Raw genomic sequence first — 18,467 nt, forward strand, 5'->3', positions numbered from 1 at the left:
AGGAATGTATGTAAATTCATCAATAACAGCTAGTTTTATGGAAAGAAGAATAGTAATCTAAAGCAAAATTAATGTGTATTTGTTGTTTGGAAAAAAATCAGTGTTGCCATGTAGAAGTGAAACTGCAGGTTCCCACTTTGTTCTCCACTTTCCAAATGGACCTAGTTTATGATTTGTGTATATTTTTCCAGACTGTTCTGTGTATATGCAAACATTCATAATTTCTACTGCATGTACCCATATAAACACAGAGTTATATATTTTAAGTGCTTCTGGTTTGGTTTTGTTTTTACTAATTACAGTAATACTAATTGCTATATTTAAACCAGGATTTAAGGATAAAAGAATTTCATAAAAATAACTTATTTCAAAGTGGTGAAGGATGATTTAGAAGTATTCTTGACTTAAATTATATATGCTGCTTACAAAGAATTCTGAAGACAAGCTTGAGTCTTTATGTAGTTGTTCCCTTGAGATGGTCATGACTTTGAATAATCTTGTAACAATTTCCCATTCTCAGTTGCACAGCCTCGCTGTATTACGAATAGTTTTATTTTGCTAAATGTTTTGTAAAGCTTTCTGCTTTTTCCTGTAAGGCAGTCAGGCATGAATCTAAGCCATTTCACATTCTTTTGTGTTTTTGAAAGCTCTTACTTATTGTTATGAAATAGCATAAGTTATTATACAGTTTTTAATTAAACAAGGACTTGCTTTAGATTCTTTCCAAAACACACTTCAAAAAGAAGAGAAAACCAACATGGATGTTTCCTATGGCTCATTGCAGAGAAGACTCTTGCTTCAAAGACTGTTTTCCATAGCTAAGTCAACATGTGTGATTCTTAGGATAGAACTGCTAAACTGGTGCCCAGCAATACATAAAGAATATAGTATTGATTCTTTTTTTTTTTTAGTTTCAACTTAAGGATTTTATACTTTCATTTTTTTTCTGTTTTAAATTGTAAAATGAACACACATGTAGTTTTTTAATAACTGACACACATATAGTACTAGGTGTTAGGCACTGTTATAAAACAGTGTGTCTATCAGTTCACTTATTCCTGTCCACAGTCCTAGCAATATGGTTGAGTCTGCACATTAATCTCTTTGCTATGCTTTTAGATAGTTCTTAGTGCAGAAGGCTTTTCAGATTGCCTAGTGTGCCATTGTACTGGAAGTGAATGCGAGTTTAGACTTCACATAACACAGAATTATGAATTTATTCAGATGAAAGTTTTTCATATTACGATTTCATATACTTGAACTGTATTTATTCTTTATTTTTAAATTGAAATGGAACTTGATCTAATAGATGAACTATATATTTTGTGACAGTCTTTAAGATATTGAATCAAAGTATTTGAAAACCACTAAAATGGCATTACTACTTACTGCATTCAAGTTATTTTATCTACCTTATGTTTCGAAACAGTTTAGAAAACTTGATATAAACTTCAGTGCTTTTAGGTTTCAGTTCAGTTCAGTTGCTCAGTCGTGTCCGACTCTTTGTGACCCCATGAATCACAGCACGCCAGGCCTCCCTGTCCATCACCAACTCCCAGAGTTCACTCAGACTCACGTCCATCGAGTCAGTGATGCCATCCAGCCATCTCATCCTCTGTCATCCCCTTCTCCTCCTGCCCCCAATCCCTCCCAGCATCAGAGTCTTTTCCAATAAGTCAACTCTTCGCATGAGGTGGCCAAAGTACTGGAGTTTCAGCTTCAGCATCATTCCTTCCAAAGAAATCCCAGGGCTGATCTCCTTCAGAATGGACTGGTTGGATGTCCTTGCAGTCCAAGGGACTCTCAAGAGTCTTCTCCAACACCACAGTTCAAAAGCATCAATTCTTCGGCGCTCAGCTTTCTTCACTGTCCAACTCTCACATCCATACATGACCACAAGAAAAACCATAGCCTTGACTAGACGGACCTTTGTTGTCAAAGGAATGTCTCTGCTTTTGAATATGCTATCTAGGTTGGTCATAACTTTCCTTCCAAGGAGTAAGCGTCTTTTAATTTCATGGCTGCAGTCACCATCTACAGTGATTTTGGAGCCCAGAAAAATAAAGTCTGACACTATTTCCACTGTTTCCCCATCTATTTCTCATGAAGTGATGGGACCAGATGCCATGATCTTCGTTTTCTGAATGTTGAGCTTTAAGCCAACTTTTTCACTCTCCATTTTCACTTTCATCAAGAGGCTTTTGAGTTCCTCTTCACTTTCTGCCATAAGGGTGGTGTCATCTGCATATCTGAGGTTATTGATATTTCTCCCAGCAATCTTGATTCCAGCTTGTGTTTCTTCCAGTCCAGCATTTCTCATGATGTACTCTGCATATAAGTTAAATAAGCAGGGAGACAATATACAGCCTTGACGAACTCCTTTTCCTATTTGGAAGCAGTCTGTTGTTCCATGTCCAGTTCTGATGAGCTACTGAACTCCTTAACAAAGTAAAAATAATTGTTCATTTTAGTCACCATAGACTATCTGAAGCCAACCACATAGTATTTGGGAGAGAAATACTGGTTTTAAGAAATCTTCGTCTTCCCTAGGCCTTGTCTTTTTAAATTGTTATGCCAGAAAGATGAAGCAGAAGAAGGTCAAGGCTTGGAGGAGGGGGAAGATGTGAGAAATAAAACTGCTGCAATAATACTTGTTTTCTCTTCTAAAGGAAAAATACCAGTTGGAATGCTATATACATTATAGTATACAATGTATATACATATCGTAGTGCAATCTAATATAATACAGTTGATACAAGAGTAAAGCCTCTCTCTTTGTTACTTTGTGTTTTAGTTTATCTTTTTCTAAGTGCTAAGTAGCTTATCTGGTTTTCTCTTTACAGTTTAATCTGTTTGTTTGTTTGACAGGTGGCAATTTGTACCATACTGATGTCTCACTCTTTGGAGAACCTACGGAGTTTGAGTATTTGCGCAAAGTGCTTTTTGAGTATATGATGGGTCGTGAGACTAAGGTATAAATTGTGTCTGGTGATTTGTCATATGGTTAAATTTAGAAGGAAATGTATCCCATTTTTAATAAACATATTGATGTTGTGTGTTTACTGCTAGCAGACCATATATGCTGATAGTAGGCAGTAGGTAATTGTGTTATTGCTCTGAGTTTGCAAAAGTGAGTTAGCAAATCTTGCTTATATTTGTTACATTTATAAAATATTAATTTAAAAATACTGATTGTTGATGCTAAATAATAAAGATAAAAATTTCTTTGACTTAATACTTTGTGAAGCATGTGGCTATTTTTGACTTCAGATCTTAAGATTAGGAGATGAAATTTCATTTTCATGGAGACTTAAGGGTAGTGTGGATAGTATTGGAAATGGTCCTAATTAAGAATGACTATGTAGGGGTATTTAGAAATATTGTACTTTGGTCAGTGTAAGAAAGTTATTCTTGTACATATAGAGTATTGATCATTTAAAAATGACCCCACTGCATAGGTAATAATGCTTGGTTAATTTGTTTTCTAGGATGTTAAATTTGCTATAAGGTCCCTTATAGAGTGGAGTCTAGTCTTATTGTTATTTGTATCCCTGCAGTGTTTTTAAAAGCCTTATAGTGGGCATTTTGTAAATACATCTTTAATTAAATATACTTAGGAAAATTCATGAGCATTGCTTAAAACAAAATTTTTCATTTGAAGCAGTTTCTGTTTTTGATACTGTTTCAAATTTTTACCTTCATGAATTTTTACATTGTCCTTATATGTTTGCTGAGAATGGGATAATGCATTTTCTAAGAAACAGTCAGTCAGTGTTTTAATTCATTGGTTTGTGGGAGTTACTAAGTGCTAAATTCAGGAATTAAGACAGTTCAGGGGTTGTTTTGGCAAATAAGACCTAAAAATAAGGGCATTAAAAAATCTCTTAAGAGAATATTAAGAATTTATAGGTTTTAGATTCTGCTAAACATCAGGAATTACAGGGCTAGAGATCATTTGAATCCTTGATACAACAGAAATCTAATTTCAGTGTATGAAATAGTTCAAGTTAAAGAAATATCCAGTGTGATCCTCAATGTGCATCATAAGATGGATGTATTAATTCACAGTAATTCAGTGCCTTTTTTTCTTAAAAACTTTTTTTTTTAATTCAAAGGATAGCTAAAACTGAATTTTCTCCTTATCTTTAAAAAACAAAGCTAATGAATTGTAACTTTCTATTACTATGCCCTTGTTGGATAGCAGCCTATATTTGAGGTGGCTTAGGTAAAGTTACCTTGTTATTGCAGGGAAGGGAGAAAAGCATTTCTTTAAGAAAAATAGCCTCTCAGAAGTTTAGCTCCTTTGGTTATATTTGTGAGTCTAAAGCTATGATCCCAGAGTTGTTGCTAAATTAGCTATTTAGCCTTTTCTCAATCTATGAAATGAGAGTGTGACTGCCTCAGCCTGTGTGTCCTGGAGGTTGCAATCATGTATGGGGTGAGATCCTTTCAGAGTCTGATTCCTAAAGAAAGGCCCAGCCCAGCAGCAGTTACCTTCTGGGGTGGGGCCAGTTCAGCCAGGTCTCAGCCTGTGCTTTCGGAGCTCTGCAGTTATCCTGGGCTGTGACTCGGGAGACAGCTTATATTATAAGGAATGTTTTTGAGGCCCAGGCAGCTAGGCATCTCTGCTGAGGAGCCTCTGTGTGAGCTGTATCTTCAGCATTCAGTGTGCTTTCCTGGTTACTAAGAATGAGTAGTCTTTCATTCTGCCATCACATTTTATAAGTCAATATTGAAATAGATACTCAGTTTAATTTATTGCATATTTATTGAACACTTACTGTATGTGGCCTGATGTTTATCTCCATGATGAATCTGGAGATGAAAATGGATATCATCCCTACTTTTAAGCTGTTTACCATATAGTGGGAAGGTGGACCTGTTCTCACTAGGCACAGTGTGATACAGAGTGTAGCAAGGGCTCTGAAAAGCAGCACCCCCATATTTACTTGTGGGGAGGTCAAGGGCATCATGGAGAAGGAGGTGTGTATACAGGCCTTTACCAGGGGGCATAAATTTTGATAGATGAGCTCAGAGAGGAGGAAAGCCCAGACAGAAAGTCCTAGACAGGAAAGTAAGTGTGGGCTTTCGAATGACAGGGAGACTGCTCCAACTAAAGCACTGCCTCTGTGATGTGGAAGTGACTCTGCTTAGGGCTGCAGGGTGTAGACGGCCTGGAGTGTTTCAGAATTCTACCTGTAGGTTATTGGAGGGTGGCCCTAAAAATTTTCAAGCAAGGGTTGATGCACTCAAGGGTAGACATGATGTCTGTTTTTAGACATTTCTTTTGTTGATTTGCCCAGTTCCTGTATATTAACAAAGAATTTGAAATGGAGACCAGGCTGTGGTTTTAGGATGAGCCAGAATACATTAATGGCCTTTGTGATTTGGTCATCATCTGCCGTTGTTTCTTGTCCAGCAGGATCTGTATGTCATCCCACCTGTCTTTCTTCATCTTGCTTTTGCACACATTGTTCCTTACTTTATGAGGCAGATGATTTTTTAGACCACATGTGTGATACACATTCTTACAGTATGAAGTTAAGTAAACTCCGGTCTTTCTTCTGTCCTGGCACTTTTTTTCTTGGATTTTGATCCTTCATGCTATTTTTGGTACTTAAATTCAGCCTGTTCTCCTTTTCAATAGAAACTGTTTCTCATTCTATCCTTTATTGAATTCTCTAAGGAAAACCTGGTAGGAGAGGCCACTTCTAAACCAGGTGGCTCATTTGAACTTTTCCTTACTTCCCAGGGCCTGAGGATATTGTATGTAGAGTAGACAGGCTGATTTCTTTCCCATGGTATGGCAGAGAACCTGGGCTTTCCATTAAAGCCAGGGAAGAGCTGTAAGTCTTTACTGGGTAACAAGCTGCAAATTCAGCATCGCTGATGAGTTTAGAGGTGGGTTTCCCATTTAATGTTTTTAGAAGTGTGTTGAGGCAACTAGCCACAGTTCTTTTTTTTTTTTTTTTACATGTTTGTGCCTAAGTGTATAATATATATGGTTTCATAATGGGTATAAGTGGACTTTCGGGTTATTCGAACTTGATAAGCTAAATTTACAGAGTGTTAATAAAAAGAATATTGAAACAGTTACTACTGCTTATTTCTCTTGCCATTTCATGCCACATATATGCTTGGTTTCTAGACTTCAGTTTAGCACAGAAGATTCTATTCTGTCTAGGCAATACAGTTTAAAGGGTGAGGATTTTTGTAAAATGCCTTTGGTATTCTCCAGGAACTAAGTTGTATTAAAGGTTTTTTTTGATCATCAGGCTGGCAGCTGCTGCTGCTGCTAAGTCACTTTAGTCGTGTCTGACTCTGTGCGACCCCATAGATGGCAGCCCACCAGGCTCCCCCGTCCCTGGGATTCTCCAGGCAAGAACACTGGAGTGGGTTGCCATTTCCTTCTCCAAGGCGTGAAACGGAAGTCGCTCAGTCGTGTCCGACTCTTGGCGACCTCATGGACTGCAGCCCACCAGGCTCCTCTGTCCATGGGATTTTCCAGGCAAGAGTACTGGAGTGGGGTGCCATTGCTTTCTCCCAAGCTGGCAGAGGCAAAGATAAAGGAAGGAGAGTCAGACTCTAAAATCTTGCTCTTTATGGTTTGGGGTTTGGGGTTGAAGAATAGTGTTAGTTGACCTGTTAGTTGAAATAAGTATTAGAAATACATGAAGTGCCTTGCCTAGGTTTAACACATAATAGGAATTTAAAAAATGTTAGTTCTTTTCTAACATCTCCATTCTTCCTGGAAATAATTATGCTTTTCTCCTAATGCTGTGTGTTCCTAAAATTTTGATTAACTATATTATGTCATCTTTTGCTCCGTGACCTTCTGCAGTCACACTTCCCTCCCTCCCTGCAGTCTGCCCAGAACACATGCACAGTCACGTAACTGTGAACACAGAATGTTAAGAGTCAGTTTCCTGGGTGAGCCTCCCCGTCCTCTGTAGCCCTACAGTAAGGAGCACTGCTCCTCGTCCTCAACAGAGCACTAGTACCTGAACTTGTATGTGAGCGCTGACCTTGTTATCCTACTTATTTCATAAGTGGTATCTTCTTTCCTCTCTGTCTCCCTCAAACCATCTCATCTTGATACAAAATAGGGAATTTCAGCCTTTGAGGAGAATTTTCCACGAGCTTATGGGTGACAGTCTGGCTTACGGTATATTTATTTAGATCTGCACAGTTTATGATCTTGTTTTGCAAGCCACCATGTGTAATGTTTTGATTCATCCTGTTTTCTACCAAACAAAACATCTTGTGTTTATTTAAAATGTAATTTGTATTTCTATTAGGCTGATGTGCTGCATGTCTTAAAAAAATACCTATAAGCATGTTCATGTTCATGCAGTAGCCCATGTTTATGAGATATATGATGTGATTTAGTTCAAGCGGAACTTGGGAGTATCTAATTCTGATTATTTAGAGCATATGTTTTGGCAATACATCACTTATTAGATAGATTTCTACAAATAAAAAGCCTTATAAAATGAATGAGTAATAAAGTTTCATTTTAATAAGACAAAGGGCCAAGAACATTAGAACTTTATATGGCTTCATGCTATTGTGAATACATCTTCTTAAAATAATATCAACCCAGGCATTGTGAGGGGTCCTTTCAAATTGAAATTCTGTAATTGACTGTTATTTCCTTGACTGATACCTTCACATCATACTTCTTTGGTCGTGGCTTCCATTGAGAGCACTAAAGAATCCCGCTGGCAGGACATGTCAGAATGGGGTGAGAGCCATCTGCCCTGCTGCCTGGTGACTGTCTCCTGTCTTTCTTGTAGACCATGGCAAAGGTTATAACCACTGTACTGAAGTTCCCTGATGATCAGACCCAGAAAATTTTGGAACGAGAAGATGCTCGACTCATGGTAAGCTTTAAGTATAGCCTACAGATAGAAGACGACTTTATCTTGTCTGTTTACATTCTGTCTCATTTACAAAGACTGAGTTGGTAAGAGAAGTTTAAAAGTTTTCATCTTTATTGTAGTATAGCCTGAAAAATGAAACTACATTATGAATATTAAACTGAGGGCAAATCTGAATGGATGCCCTCAAGGAAAGAACAATCATATTTAATAATATATATGAGGTTGACACTTACATGAGCTGTATGAAATTTCTGGAACTTGGGCTCTTTCTGGGAAGGACAGAAAAGGCATTTGTTCTGGTATGTTGAGTAATAGTTTTTTTAAACCAAATTATATCATGATGTAGGTGTTTGGTAGATTATAGTTCCTAAATCTATTTCAATTGATTTCCAAATATAATAATTCTTAGTGAAAGAAAAGCATTTTTTAGCTTTTGGCCTTTACCCTACAAGGGAAAATATCAATAGATAACTGAATTATTGGGAAATTTTTGTGTGAAGTCAGCTATGATTGAAATGAAACAAGTACACACTTCATAAATTATACAAAATTGCCCTTGCCTAACTTCTTTTTGTCTGCACCAATACCAGAATAAGATCCATTCTAAGCAGAGTATGAACTCTGTGATGTTTCCTGTCTGACCCCAAACTTTCTCTTTCTTCTGTCTTTTCTTGTCTTACTAGTAGCCTGCAGGACTTGCACATCTTCCCCTGCAATCTCTTTACCTGTTTTGTGATGACAGTACTGCTCTTCTTTTACTCTCCTATTTAAAGCAAACAAAGATCTGCTCTTTAGTGATGGGTTAGCCTACATCTGAGTGTCTCCAGTAAGAAAGACTAAGTCAATAAGTAGTTACATCTCAAAGAATACCATCTTATCTCTACTGACTGTGTGTGTTTCTTAAACAAATTCTGGCTTATCACGAGCCCAAATAGCCCTTTCTGTTGGGGTCGCAAGTCTGTTCTGGTTCTAACCTGTGGAACTCAACCAAAAACCCTGAGATGGCCTGGATGGAAGGCTTTTATCCTACAGGCTAACCCCCCTGGCACTTATCAGCCCCCTGTGATGCTCCTTTTCTTTGACCCAGTGCGTACTCTGACATCTTCCTGGCATCCTTTAAAGTCATCCAGCATCCCTGACTTTAGGCCCAACTCCATTGTATATTGTGTTATCTGTATATATTTTCTGGGACAACTGCAGCTATTCTGGCTAGCCTTTAATTATGTGTTTTTTTTTTTTTTTTTCTTAAAACATTTCTCCCTGGTATCTAGTGGTCTGAAAAATATTCTCATACCTCTGTAGTTAGCTCTGGTTATAGGTATTTTTGATAGAGAAGTAGGTAACTATAATGTATGCCCTTCATCACTAGAGAGAATGTTGTTTTAAATTCTAGCAAACATCCAATTCTGTAACCTGTAGTTCACTCAGAGTGGTTTTCCTCTTCACTGAGTAAAACAATTGTCTTTATGAAAACAAAATCTCCAATGCAGTTTGAGCCTGTTGACATGATTCTGTCATTATGGTCCAGATATGTAAGAAAATATTTTAAAATGAAGTAAATAGAAAGTTTTTTTTTTTTTTTTAATCTTCATTCATTCTCCTGTAGCTGCTACTTGATGATGAGGTATGGCCAACCTCTCCTCTTACTGTTAGGCTGCAGTTTGTCAGGATTTGGAATATAGTATAGGCTCGTCCTAAGTCACTGCTTTGGCAATGTGGTAGGACATTTGCCCTCATCCTGTACCGGTACCCCTGGCCCCCCTGCCCCGGCCGGTCCCCCACATGCAGCCTTAGATTGTTTTGCCTTGAAAGAAACTATTCGAATAGATTACATGTAAATAGTGAATCATGTAAAATGGGAACACATGTACACCCATGGCTGATTCATGTCAATGTGTGGCAAAAACCACTACAATATTGTAAAGTAATTAGCCTCCAATTAAAATAAATAAATAAAATTTAAAAAAAACACACAAAAAACCTTTGAAGACAGATGGAAAAGTTTCTTTCTTTCTTTCTTGAGTTTAACTGAAAAGCAATCTTTGCAAAATATTACATTGTTTATTCATGAATAAAGTGGTATTCATTCTAGATAGGGATGAATTGGTGACTGATCCTTCCTAATTACTTATCCCAGAGGCTGACCTGCTCAGAAAGAAAGCCCCAGACTTCCACTACTATTTTAAGCAGTCTCATCCATCATTCAGTTCAGTTCAGTTGCTCAGTCGTGTCCGACTCTTTGCGACCCCATGAATTGCAGCACGCCAGGCCTCCCTGTCTATCACCAGCTCTCGGAGTTCACTCAGACTCAAGTCCATCGAGTCAGTGATGCCATCCAGCCATCTCATCCTCTGTCGTCCCCCTTCTCCTCCTGCCCCCAATCCCTCCCAGCATCAGAGTCTTTTCCAATGAGTCAACTCTTCGCATGAAGTGGCCAAAGTACTGGAGTTTCCAAGGAAATCCCAGGGCTGATCTCCTTCAGAATGGAATGGTTGGATGTCCTTGCAGTCCAAGGGACTCTCAAGAGTCTTCTCCAACACCACAGTTCAAAAGCATCAATTCTTCCCGCGCTCAGCCTTCTTCATAGTCCAACTCTCACATCCATACATGACCACAGGGAAAACCATAGCCTTGACTAGACGAACCTTTGTTGACAAAGTAATGTCTCTGCTTTTGAATATGCTGTCTAGGTTGGTCATAACTTTCCTTCCAAGGAGTAAGCGTCTTTTAATTTCATGGCTGCAGTCACCATCTACAGTGATTTTGGAGCCCCCAAAAATAAAGTCTGACACTGTTTCCACTGTTTCCCCATCTATTTCTCATGAAGTGATGGGACTGGATGCCATGATCTTCGTTTTCTGAATGTTGAGTTTTAAGCCAACTTTTTCACTCTCTTCTTCCACTTTCATCAAGAGGCTTTTGAGTTCCTCTTCACTTTCTGCCATAAGGGTGGTGTCATCTGCATATCTGAGGTTATTGATATTTCTCCCGGCAATCTTGATTCCAGCTTGTGCTTCTTATAGCCCAGTGTTTCTCATGATGTACTCTGCATATAAGTTAAATCTTTTGCTTAATAAATGAGTTCAGTTGACTCTTCTATTGATGCTTGTTATGGCGAATATAGGAAAATTGAAGACTTGGAAGGTATGGTTGTTGACCTTTTGGAATCTTTCATTTTAGGCAGAGGGAAAAGCATCCATTCATTCATACATGAATAAAAGACATGGTTATGTAATATAATTCAAGTTATAAAAGCAGATGCTTAGGAAATTTGAAATGTTATAGTAAGCATGAAGTGAGGGAGATCTCAGAGATTACGTATACATCGATTTGATTAAACTTTTGTCAATATAAAGAGATTTTTGGTACTTGATAGAGTCATTCATGATTGTTCCTTATTTGATGGAAAATTAAGATTATATGGAGAAAGTGGAAGCCTAAGTCACATTGGCTTTAAGGTCATTGTCATTCATAAATGAATGATGGGAATCATTGTTTTTGAACAAACCTCTTAAAGAAATCACAACTAACTTCGTACACTGATGAGCTGTACCTGATGAGAGTGAAACACTGCTAAGAGTGATGACTGCTCTTTCTCTGTAGAAGTATCCAGTAGAAAGACGTCTAAATGTGTAGAAAGCAAAGCTTTTTAGAAGGTTTTTAAATAATCATTTTAAAGTTACTTAGTCACCTTAGCTTTAATTTAAATGTATGTTCCAGATGGGCCATTTATGCAATTTGTTATAACCACAGCTACAGTTTCCTCTCTATTAAAATCAGCAGTGTTGACTGCTATGTTATTTTAAATTTCAGGGCTGCAAAGCTGGTATAAGTAAGCCAAGCAAACCCCACCGCATTGCAGAGCTCCCTCCTCTGTCTGTTAGTAATTGGGGCGCTTGAGAGATGGTGCATTGCACTTTGTGCTGACAGTGTGGGCCATATCAGCGTTGGCATTATTTAACAGATACTAGAGGAGGGATACTGTCTAAAACCTTTGCTTTATAATCCTAATGATTATAAGTTTGCTTTCTGGCATGGATCAAAAACTGTCCCTGACTGCTCATAAGGTATTTTTCAATATAGCACCTCTGTACCATATGTATCTCCCTTCCCCTCAGTGAGTTTTATAGTCTTTGAGAAACCCCACTACAGAATTCAACAGTTATTATTTAATAAGTGGTTTCAGAGTTTAACCTAATTTCAAGAACATACTTTGTAGATGAGAAACCATTATCTGTTAAGTAAGATTACATTGCTGAGCCTAATTAAAGTCTGTTTACTTAAGGATCACCATGTGGAGAGAAGGAATTCTAATCCTTCATTTGACAAGTCTCAGAATCTCTGAGACTTGTTTCTTCACAGAGTCTTTGTTTCTTCACAAAACTACATTATCTTGCTAGGATTGTTGAAGAACCAAAGTATGTTTACTGCCCCAGCTGGAGTTTTGTGATGCTGGGGCGACTGGTGGGGCTGGTGGGGCTGGTTCCTTAGCCACCATGTAGCAATGGATAGGACTAGTCTTTCCTAGAAAATGAGATTTGGAAAGGTAATCTAATAATGTTCAAGATAAATCATGAAAGACCTCACTGAGTACGACAGTCAAGTCATTTAATGGGAAGGATACCTGCTCCAGCCGTGTCCCATCTCCAGTCCCTGCACCTTCGAGTGTCAGCAGCTTTGTTGTGGGGAGAACTAGTTAGTGCTCAACAGCTCAGCCCCTGGATGACTTTGAGCAAACAAACACTTTTCATATTTCTGGCCTTGCTTGGCGAAATGAGTATGTTGGATTATTCTATCTGCAAGGTTTCTTTTCCTCTGAAGTATTAAGTCAGTTGTAAATTTTGAAGTTCTTTCAAGTGAGAAAAAAAGGTCTTATATGCAGGAGTCAGAAGTTAAAGACACATGCCAGATGCACATAGCTTTGTGTTCCCTAAGGCAGCCTTTTTACTCCTCTCAGTTTTTAGCATCTTGTGCCTGATACTTGATTTTGTGATGGTTTAGGTAATTTAAATGGCCAGAGTAGTTTGAGTTTCAGGATGGGAGCAATAGTGAATACGCACGTGTTTAGCTCATCTCATTGTCTAATTGAGTAAGACTGCCCTTACACCATCAGATTTTTTTTTTTTTTTAAAGAAAGTCTTATTTATTTAGGATAATTACAGTAAGAAAGTTTATTTTAAAATGAGGTGCTAAATGATCTCTTGGGATTGAGAAGTTCTTTTGTTATTTAAAAAGTGGTTCTTGTAGGGTGCTAGCAAACTTAATGACTATTTCCTTTGACTCTGTTAAAAGAAAATTTTTCTATTCTATTGAATAAGGTTTGGCTTGCTTTCATTTCCCGTCTAATCTGGTCGGTTTTAAAGACCGACCTTCTGTTGACCTTGTTATTGCCTTGTTTTCTTGCTGATCCTTTGTGTCGTGTCACATCCTCGATCAGTCTGAATTAATAAAACCATCAGAACTTTTCAGTATCAATAGGTATAAACATTCTCCATTCCAGTGGACATTTCCGTTTTCCTTTGCATGGTCTCTGTAGCTGCATGCAAGGTGGGTTCAAGAAACAGATGCACGTAAAACCGATGCATAGTGAAAAATATGGCCCCTGTAGACCATGTATTTGTTTTCTTAAAAGTGGTTTTGCCTCTTAATTTTGTTCAGAATACATAGTGTGTGATCATTGCAAAGAAACACTGCAGACAATGCAGGAACATTGCTTAGAAAGGGAGACCTCGATGATCTTCAGCCTCCCAGCTCTTTCCACCCTGACAAGATCATGTTTGCTGTTGGTGTTGGGAACATCCCCAGCTTTATAATTACATAATTATATTTATTCCTCTATCATTTAGGTATTTGACTTTATAAAAATGAGAGTGTGCAACAGCTTGCTTTTTTCACTTATTTTTATATTCCACCTCATTACAAACTGATTTACCTTCTTCTTTTGATTGGTTGATATATGGATGTCCTGCAGTTGAGTTCATCAATTTCCTATCCATAGACACGTAGGTTATTTTAGTTTTTCAATACTTAACATTCATAGACACAGGGAACATACATATATATATTTTTTGCATACTCCCACAAGTTTTCCAATAGGATGTTAGCCTTATTGTGTTGTGTGTGTTGCAAATATTATTTTCTAGTTTGTCTTTTGATTTTGTTGCTTCTTACTAACTGCACATTAAATATAAATGATAAATAAAAGGATGCTTCCAAGGTTGGTCACACTAAGAGTAGGCTCAGATCTTATAAACAATTCCTGTCTTTGCTGATACTGTTTTAAAGCAAACTAGGAAGTCAGTTAATAATCTTGGATTATGACCATGTTAAATAGGACATTGAATTTATTGCAAAAGGTTGCTACAGTAAAACTGTGTTTGCAGAGGTTGGGTCCCTTTGAAGGCAAACTTTGGTTTGGGTCATCATTCCTGAAACCATTTTCTAATATGGTGTTGAATTACAAGAGAGTTGTTCGTTGATAAAATTAACATATTTTAGGAGTAAATTCAATGTATGGATGCACTGTATTCACGTTCATCAACATTTCCCCCCAAATTGTTGGTGGTAAAATGAAATTACGTAAATCAAATTGTAATGTATGCTTGAATGGAATTATGAAGCAGATCCTTTTATAAACTGAATAATCATGACTTAATTATATCTAGCATATAAATATGTAATTAAGTATAAAGTACATCTATAATTGTGTTCTTTAAGTTCCGAATAAAATCTCCACTGTGTAGTGTTATAGTTATTTAGGATGGGAGGAAGTGATTATAGATTCCTTGGTTTGGGGATATGTGAGAAATTTAAGTACATTCAGTTTAATCCTTTGAAGTTCATAAACACATATAATCTCTGTGTTATGTTAAGTCTTAAAACTAACCCAATAAGCTTTTTTTCTTCCTGGCTTTGTAGTATACTTCACCTCGCAGTGGTATCTTCTGAGTAAACCATCAGTCTGTGCTTAGTTAGCATGTGGTGAGTGAAGAATAATATGTCTTGTGTCTTTTGTGCAAAAAATCAAATGTATTGCATGATACTAACCATTTTGCTGGAATTCTTTTTTCTTTTGTTTAATGAAAATATGATTATGCTATGGGTTAATACAGGGATTCTCTGTTAATTTTGCTTTAATATGTAGATTAATAATCACCACCACCAATGTTACATAATTCTAGGAAATTTTAGTTCTTTAAATAGCAATTGAAAGTTTCAAAATTGCTGTTTGAAATTTTGCCCAAAAATCCCCCTAAAAATGTTTATGTATTTTATATTCCTATTTGTGTTTTATTTCTTGAGAATGGTCTTCAAAGTTAATAAAGATTATGAGAGAGAAATGAAAAATCATTTTCTAGATAAGAGTGATATATTTCACAAATCCAGAATGTAAAATATTACACAGCTTGCTTAGAGTCAGGCTAGTCTGAAGTAATGAGCACTGCTGCTGCTGCTAACTCGCTTCAGTTGTGTCCGACTCTGCGACCCCAGAGATGGCAGCCCACTAGGCTCCTCTGTCCCTGGGATTCTCCAGGCAAGAATACTGGAGTGGGTTGCCATTTCCTTCTCCAATGCATGAAAGTGAAAAGTGAAAGTGAAGTCGCTCAGTCGTGTCTGACTCTTAGCGACCCCATGGACTACAGCCCACCAGGCTTCTCTGTCCATGGGATTTTCCAGGCAAGAGTACTAGAGTGGGTTGCCATTTCCTGCTCCAGGGAAGCATACAGTATAGCAAAGTAACACATTTGTCCTGAGGAGACCCTTAGGCAGCTGCTTTAATTGAATGTGGCTGTTTCTAATTAATGTGTTAGTACAATGAGGTGGAGGCATCTAAAATGTTTGGATACACTTGATTGTCCTCACATTTAAACACCCCTCCCATCACCTCTACATATTATCCATGTTATTAGCATGATTTAATACTCCCTAAAAATTTAGGGTATGTCTTTATCTCAAACTTTGCATGAATTTTCACAAGTGACAAGCTGAATCACAGTCAATAGAGTTTATTTATAATTAAAGATTCTCTGTGATTATTAATTGAACTAACATGCAACTAACAGTATCAAGTTTTAAATGTTAATGTACAGCATTTTTTTAACCTTCTAAGTTCAAATATCCTTTCTGCCTACATTTGAATCTCATTTTTATTTTTAATGTGTATCAGTTAACTTGTTTTGGTGATTGTCTAAAGCTATCATTAGTCATGTAAATTCCATATCTAACTCAGTAAGTCCTCACCTTTACCTTTGTTTATAATATTATAAATACTGTATCATGCTCCTTACTGCATTTAAATAGCATCATTTATCACTTAAAATGCTACCATGTAGCATTTCTGTTGATTGGTAACTTGATTGTCTTCTCAACTTTCAGTTAGAAAAATTTCAAGCAAGATTTGTAAAATTTAAGTAAATACTCATACACCCTTCACCTATATTTACCAGTTATTAACGTTTTGCCAGATTTTCTCACTCTCACTCTTGATTTCTCTCCATATATATTTTTTCTCCTCTATGACATTTGACAGTTGCTTGCAAACATTGTGCTTGTAAGCATTTGACAGTTACTTGCCAAACATAAATCAAATATCTTACTAAGTATCTTCAAAAATAAGGACCCTTTTCCTATATACTCACAATACAGTTGCCACTGTTTGGAAATTTAATATTAACACAATGCTGTTATCTAATATATAGTAAATACTCACATTTCCCAGTTTTCCAAATAATGTCTCATAATTTTTAAAATTTCAGGATCCATTGGGAGATTGCATTTTGTCGTCATATTCTTCAGGTCTCTTTTGAACTAGAAAAGTCCTCCCAGCCTTTTTTTGGTCTCTCATGACATTGACATTGTGCAACATTATTGAATCACACATGAACTTCTCTTCCTGCAACAGTGCAAGCTCACGTTTGAAAATAATAACTGAAAAATGGTTTTAAATATCACAGGAGATCTTTTTCTTATCTTCTCTAGATTTTTAGGACTAACGTGTGTTGAATGAGTTTTATATTAATAAATTGTAAACTCTTGGAAATACGTCCTGAGTGGTGGATTATAATAAAGTCGGGACGACTGTAGTACTTTCTCTAGAACTGAAAGACTCTCTCTGTTACTTAATCTTTTTTGGTGGTTTATTTTTATGCATTTTTAACTTCATACTTGATTTGACCACTGGCTTTTAGAATCTTATCTAGAGAAATCTTATTAGGAAGGTTTAACATCATGTCTTCTAAACATATTAAGGTTTTAAAATTAAGTTTGTTAATTTCAGATGAGGCATACATAATTTTTTTAAACCAATAGGTAGTTGTCCCTTGCTGCTATGCCTAGCATCCTAGGAGAACTGTAATATATAGAAACATCAATAGAGAAGAAGGAAAAGCCTTTTCTCCTCTTAAATCTAGCCTGCATCCTTGAAGGCTTCTCCCATGCTAGCACGCTTTCTCCTGGCTTTCTCTAATCATGACCTGGCAGCCTTCGGTATGTGCTGCAAGGCTGCAGTTTCTGATTTCATATACAAATACTGCTTTCAGGACTGCTGACTAAAAAGATCATTCTAAGGACGTAATGTTCAGAAGATTCCTTCAGGATTTAATATTTAGAATATTTGTACTTCAGTCTTCAGACTATATAATTTTAATATAATTTAACTTGAAAAAATAAATCTCCCAAAAAGTTAGCTTTAAAAGTTTTTTTGTTTTTTCGTTTCTTTTTTCTCCTCATCCTTTTTCTTTTCCAGTCATGGCTGCGGCCTTCATCTTAAAGAAGTTGGGAGAGTGATGCTGGACAGACCTGGAAAACTGTGTACATTTGCTGTTGGTAGTACGAAGCTGTATTCAGGGCCCCTCATGTAGCCCGAAGACCAAGAAAAATCTGACATTGGCCCTCGGAAAGATTGCAGACTGCCTTTAAAATAGATTATTATATCAGTGGAGAAACAATAATAGTTTTGGGGGTTATCAATTTTTTGTTGTTGTTGTTGGGAAGAGTTTTGTGTTGTTTAAAAGATATTTTGAATAACTTAACCTGATTTATGGGCTCACTTCATGTTCCTTTCTTCCATTCTTTTTGTCCCTCTTTTTAAAGAACTGCTTGACTTTCCTATTTATTTCTAGGGTGATTTTTTTTTTTTTTTTAAAGACTTGTGCAATACATTTTGAGGTGAAATTTAGTGGATTTTTTTCTGATAAATTAGAGCATTTAATTGACTATTTTATCCAGATTGATTTGTTGAATATTTGCTGAAGACTAGTTCTTTAAGCTCTGACATATGATAAATCCAAATGGCAGTACCTCATTGTTTACTTAGCTTTTGTACTTATATTTTTCAGAGGAAAAAATACTACTGTAAATTGTAAATAGCCAATACATAACTGTATCGTATGCAAATCTGTGACTGTTGGCAATATCATCTCAGAACAGAAAAATAAAGTTTATTTACTGTATGAAATGTGCTTACTGTGTTTTTTCCTAAATTGAAATCTCTTCAAAGTAGTTTAGAATTTATGTTCTGTCTGGGCGAATTATAATGAGGAACTGTTTGTCAAGAGAGCTGAATTGCTAAGTATTTGGAAAGAT

The 18,467-nt window shown here is 36.7% G+C and overlaps 1 protein-coding gene across 13 annotated transcripts in view; it reads left to right on the forward strand.

The window, feature by feature from the left end:
• Window positions 1–18,467, forward strand: part of GOLGA4 (golgin A4) — a 130,333-nt gene that overhangs the window by 92,031 nt on the left and 19,835 nt on the right. For 9 of the 13 annotated variants that reach the window (XM_059879789.1, XM_059879793.1, XM_059879791.1 and 6 more), the window contains 2 exons: window positions 2,869–2,972; window positions 7,797–7,883. In XM_059879789.1, the coding sequence (XP_059735772.1) occupies window positions 2,869–2,972; window positions 7,797–7,883 (191 nt within the window). Of the gene's footprint in view, window positions 1–2,868; window positions 2,973–7,796; window positions 7,884–14,801; window positions 14,865–17,628; window positions 18,340–18,467 lie in introns of those variants that run through there. The other 4 variants (XM_005222514.5, XM_005222519.5, NM_001192125.2 and 1 more) reach the window with 3 other exon arrangements.

This window comes from Bos taurus, chromosome 22 (genome assembly GCF_002263795.3).
Source record: "Bos taurus isolate L1 Dominette 01449 registration number 42190680 breed Hereford chromosome 22, ARS-UCD2.0, whole genome shotgun sequence".
In the NCBI taxonomy this organism is placed as follows: domain Eukaryota; kingdom Metazoa; phylum Chordata; class Mammalia; order Artiodactyla; family Bovidae; genus Bos; species Bos taurus.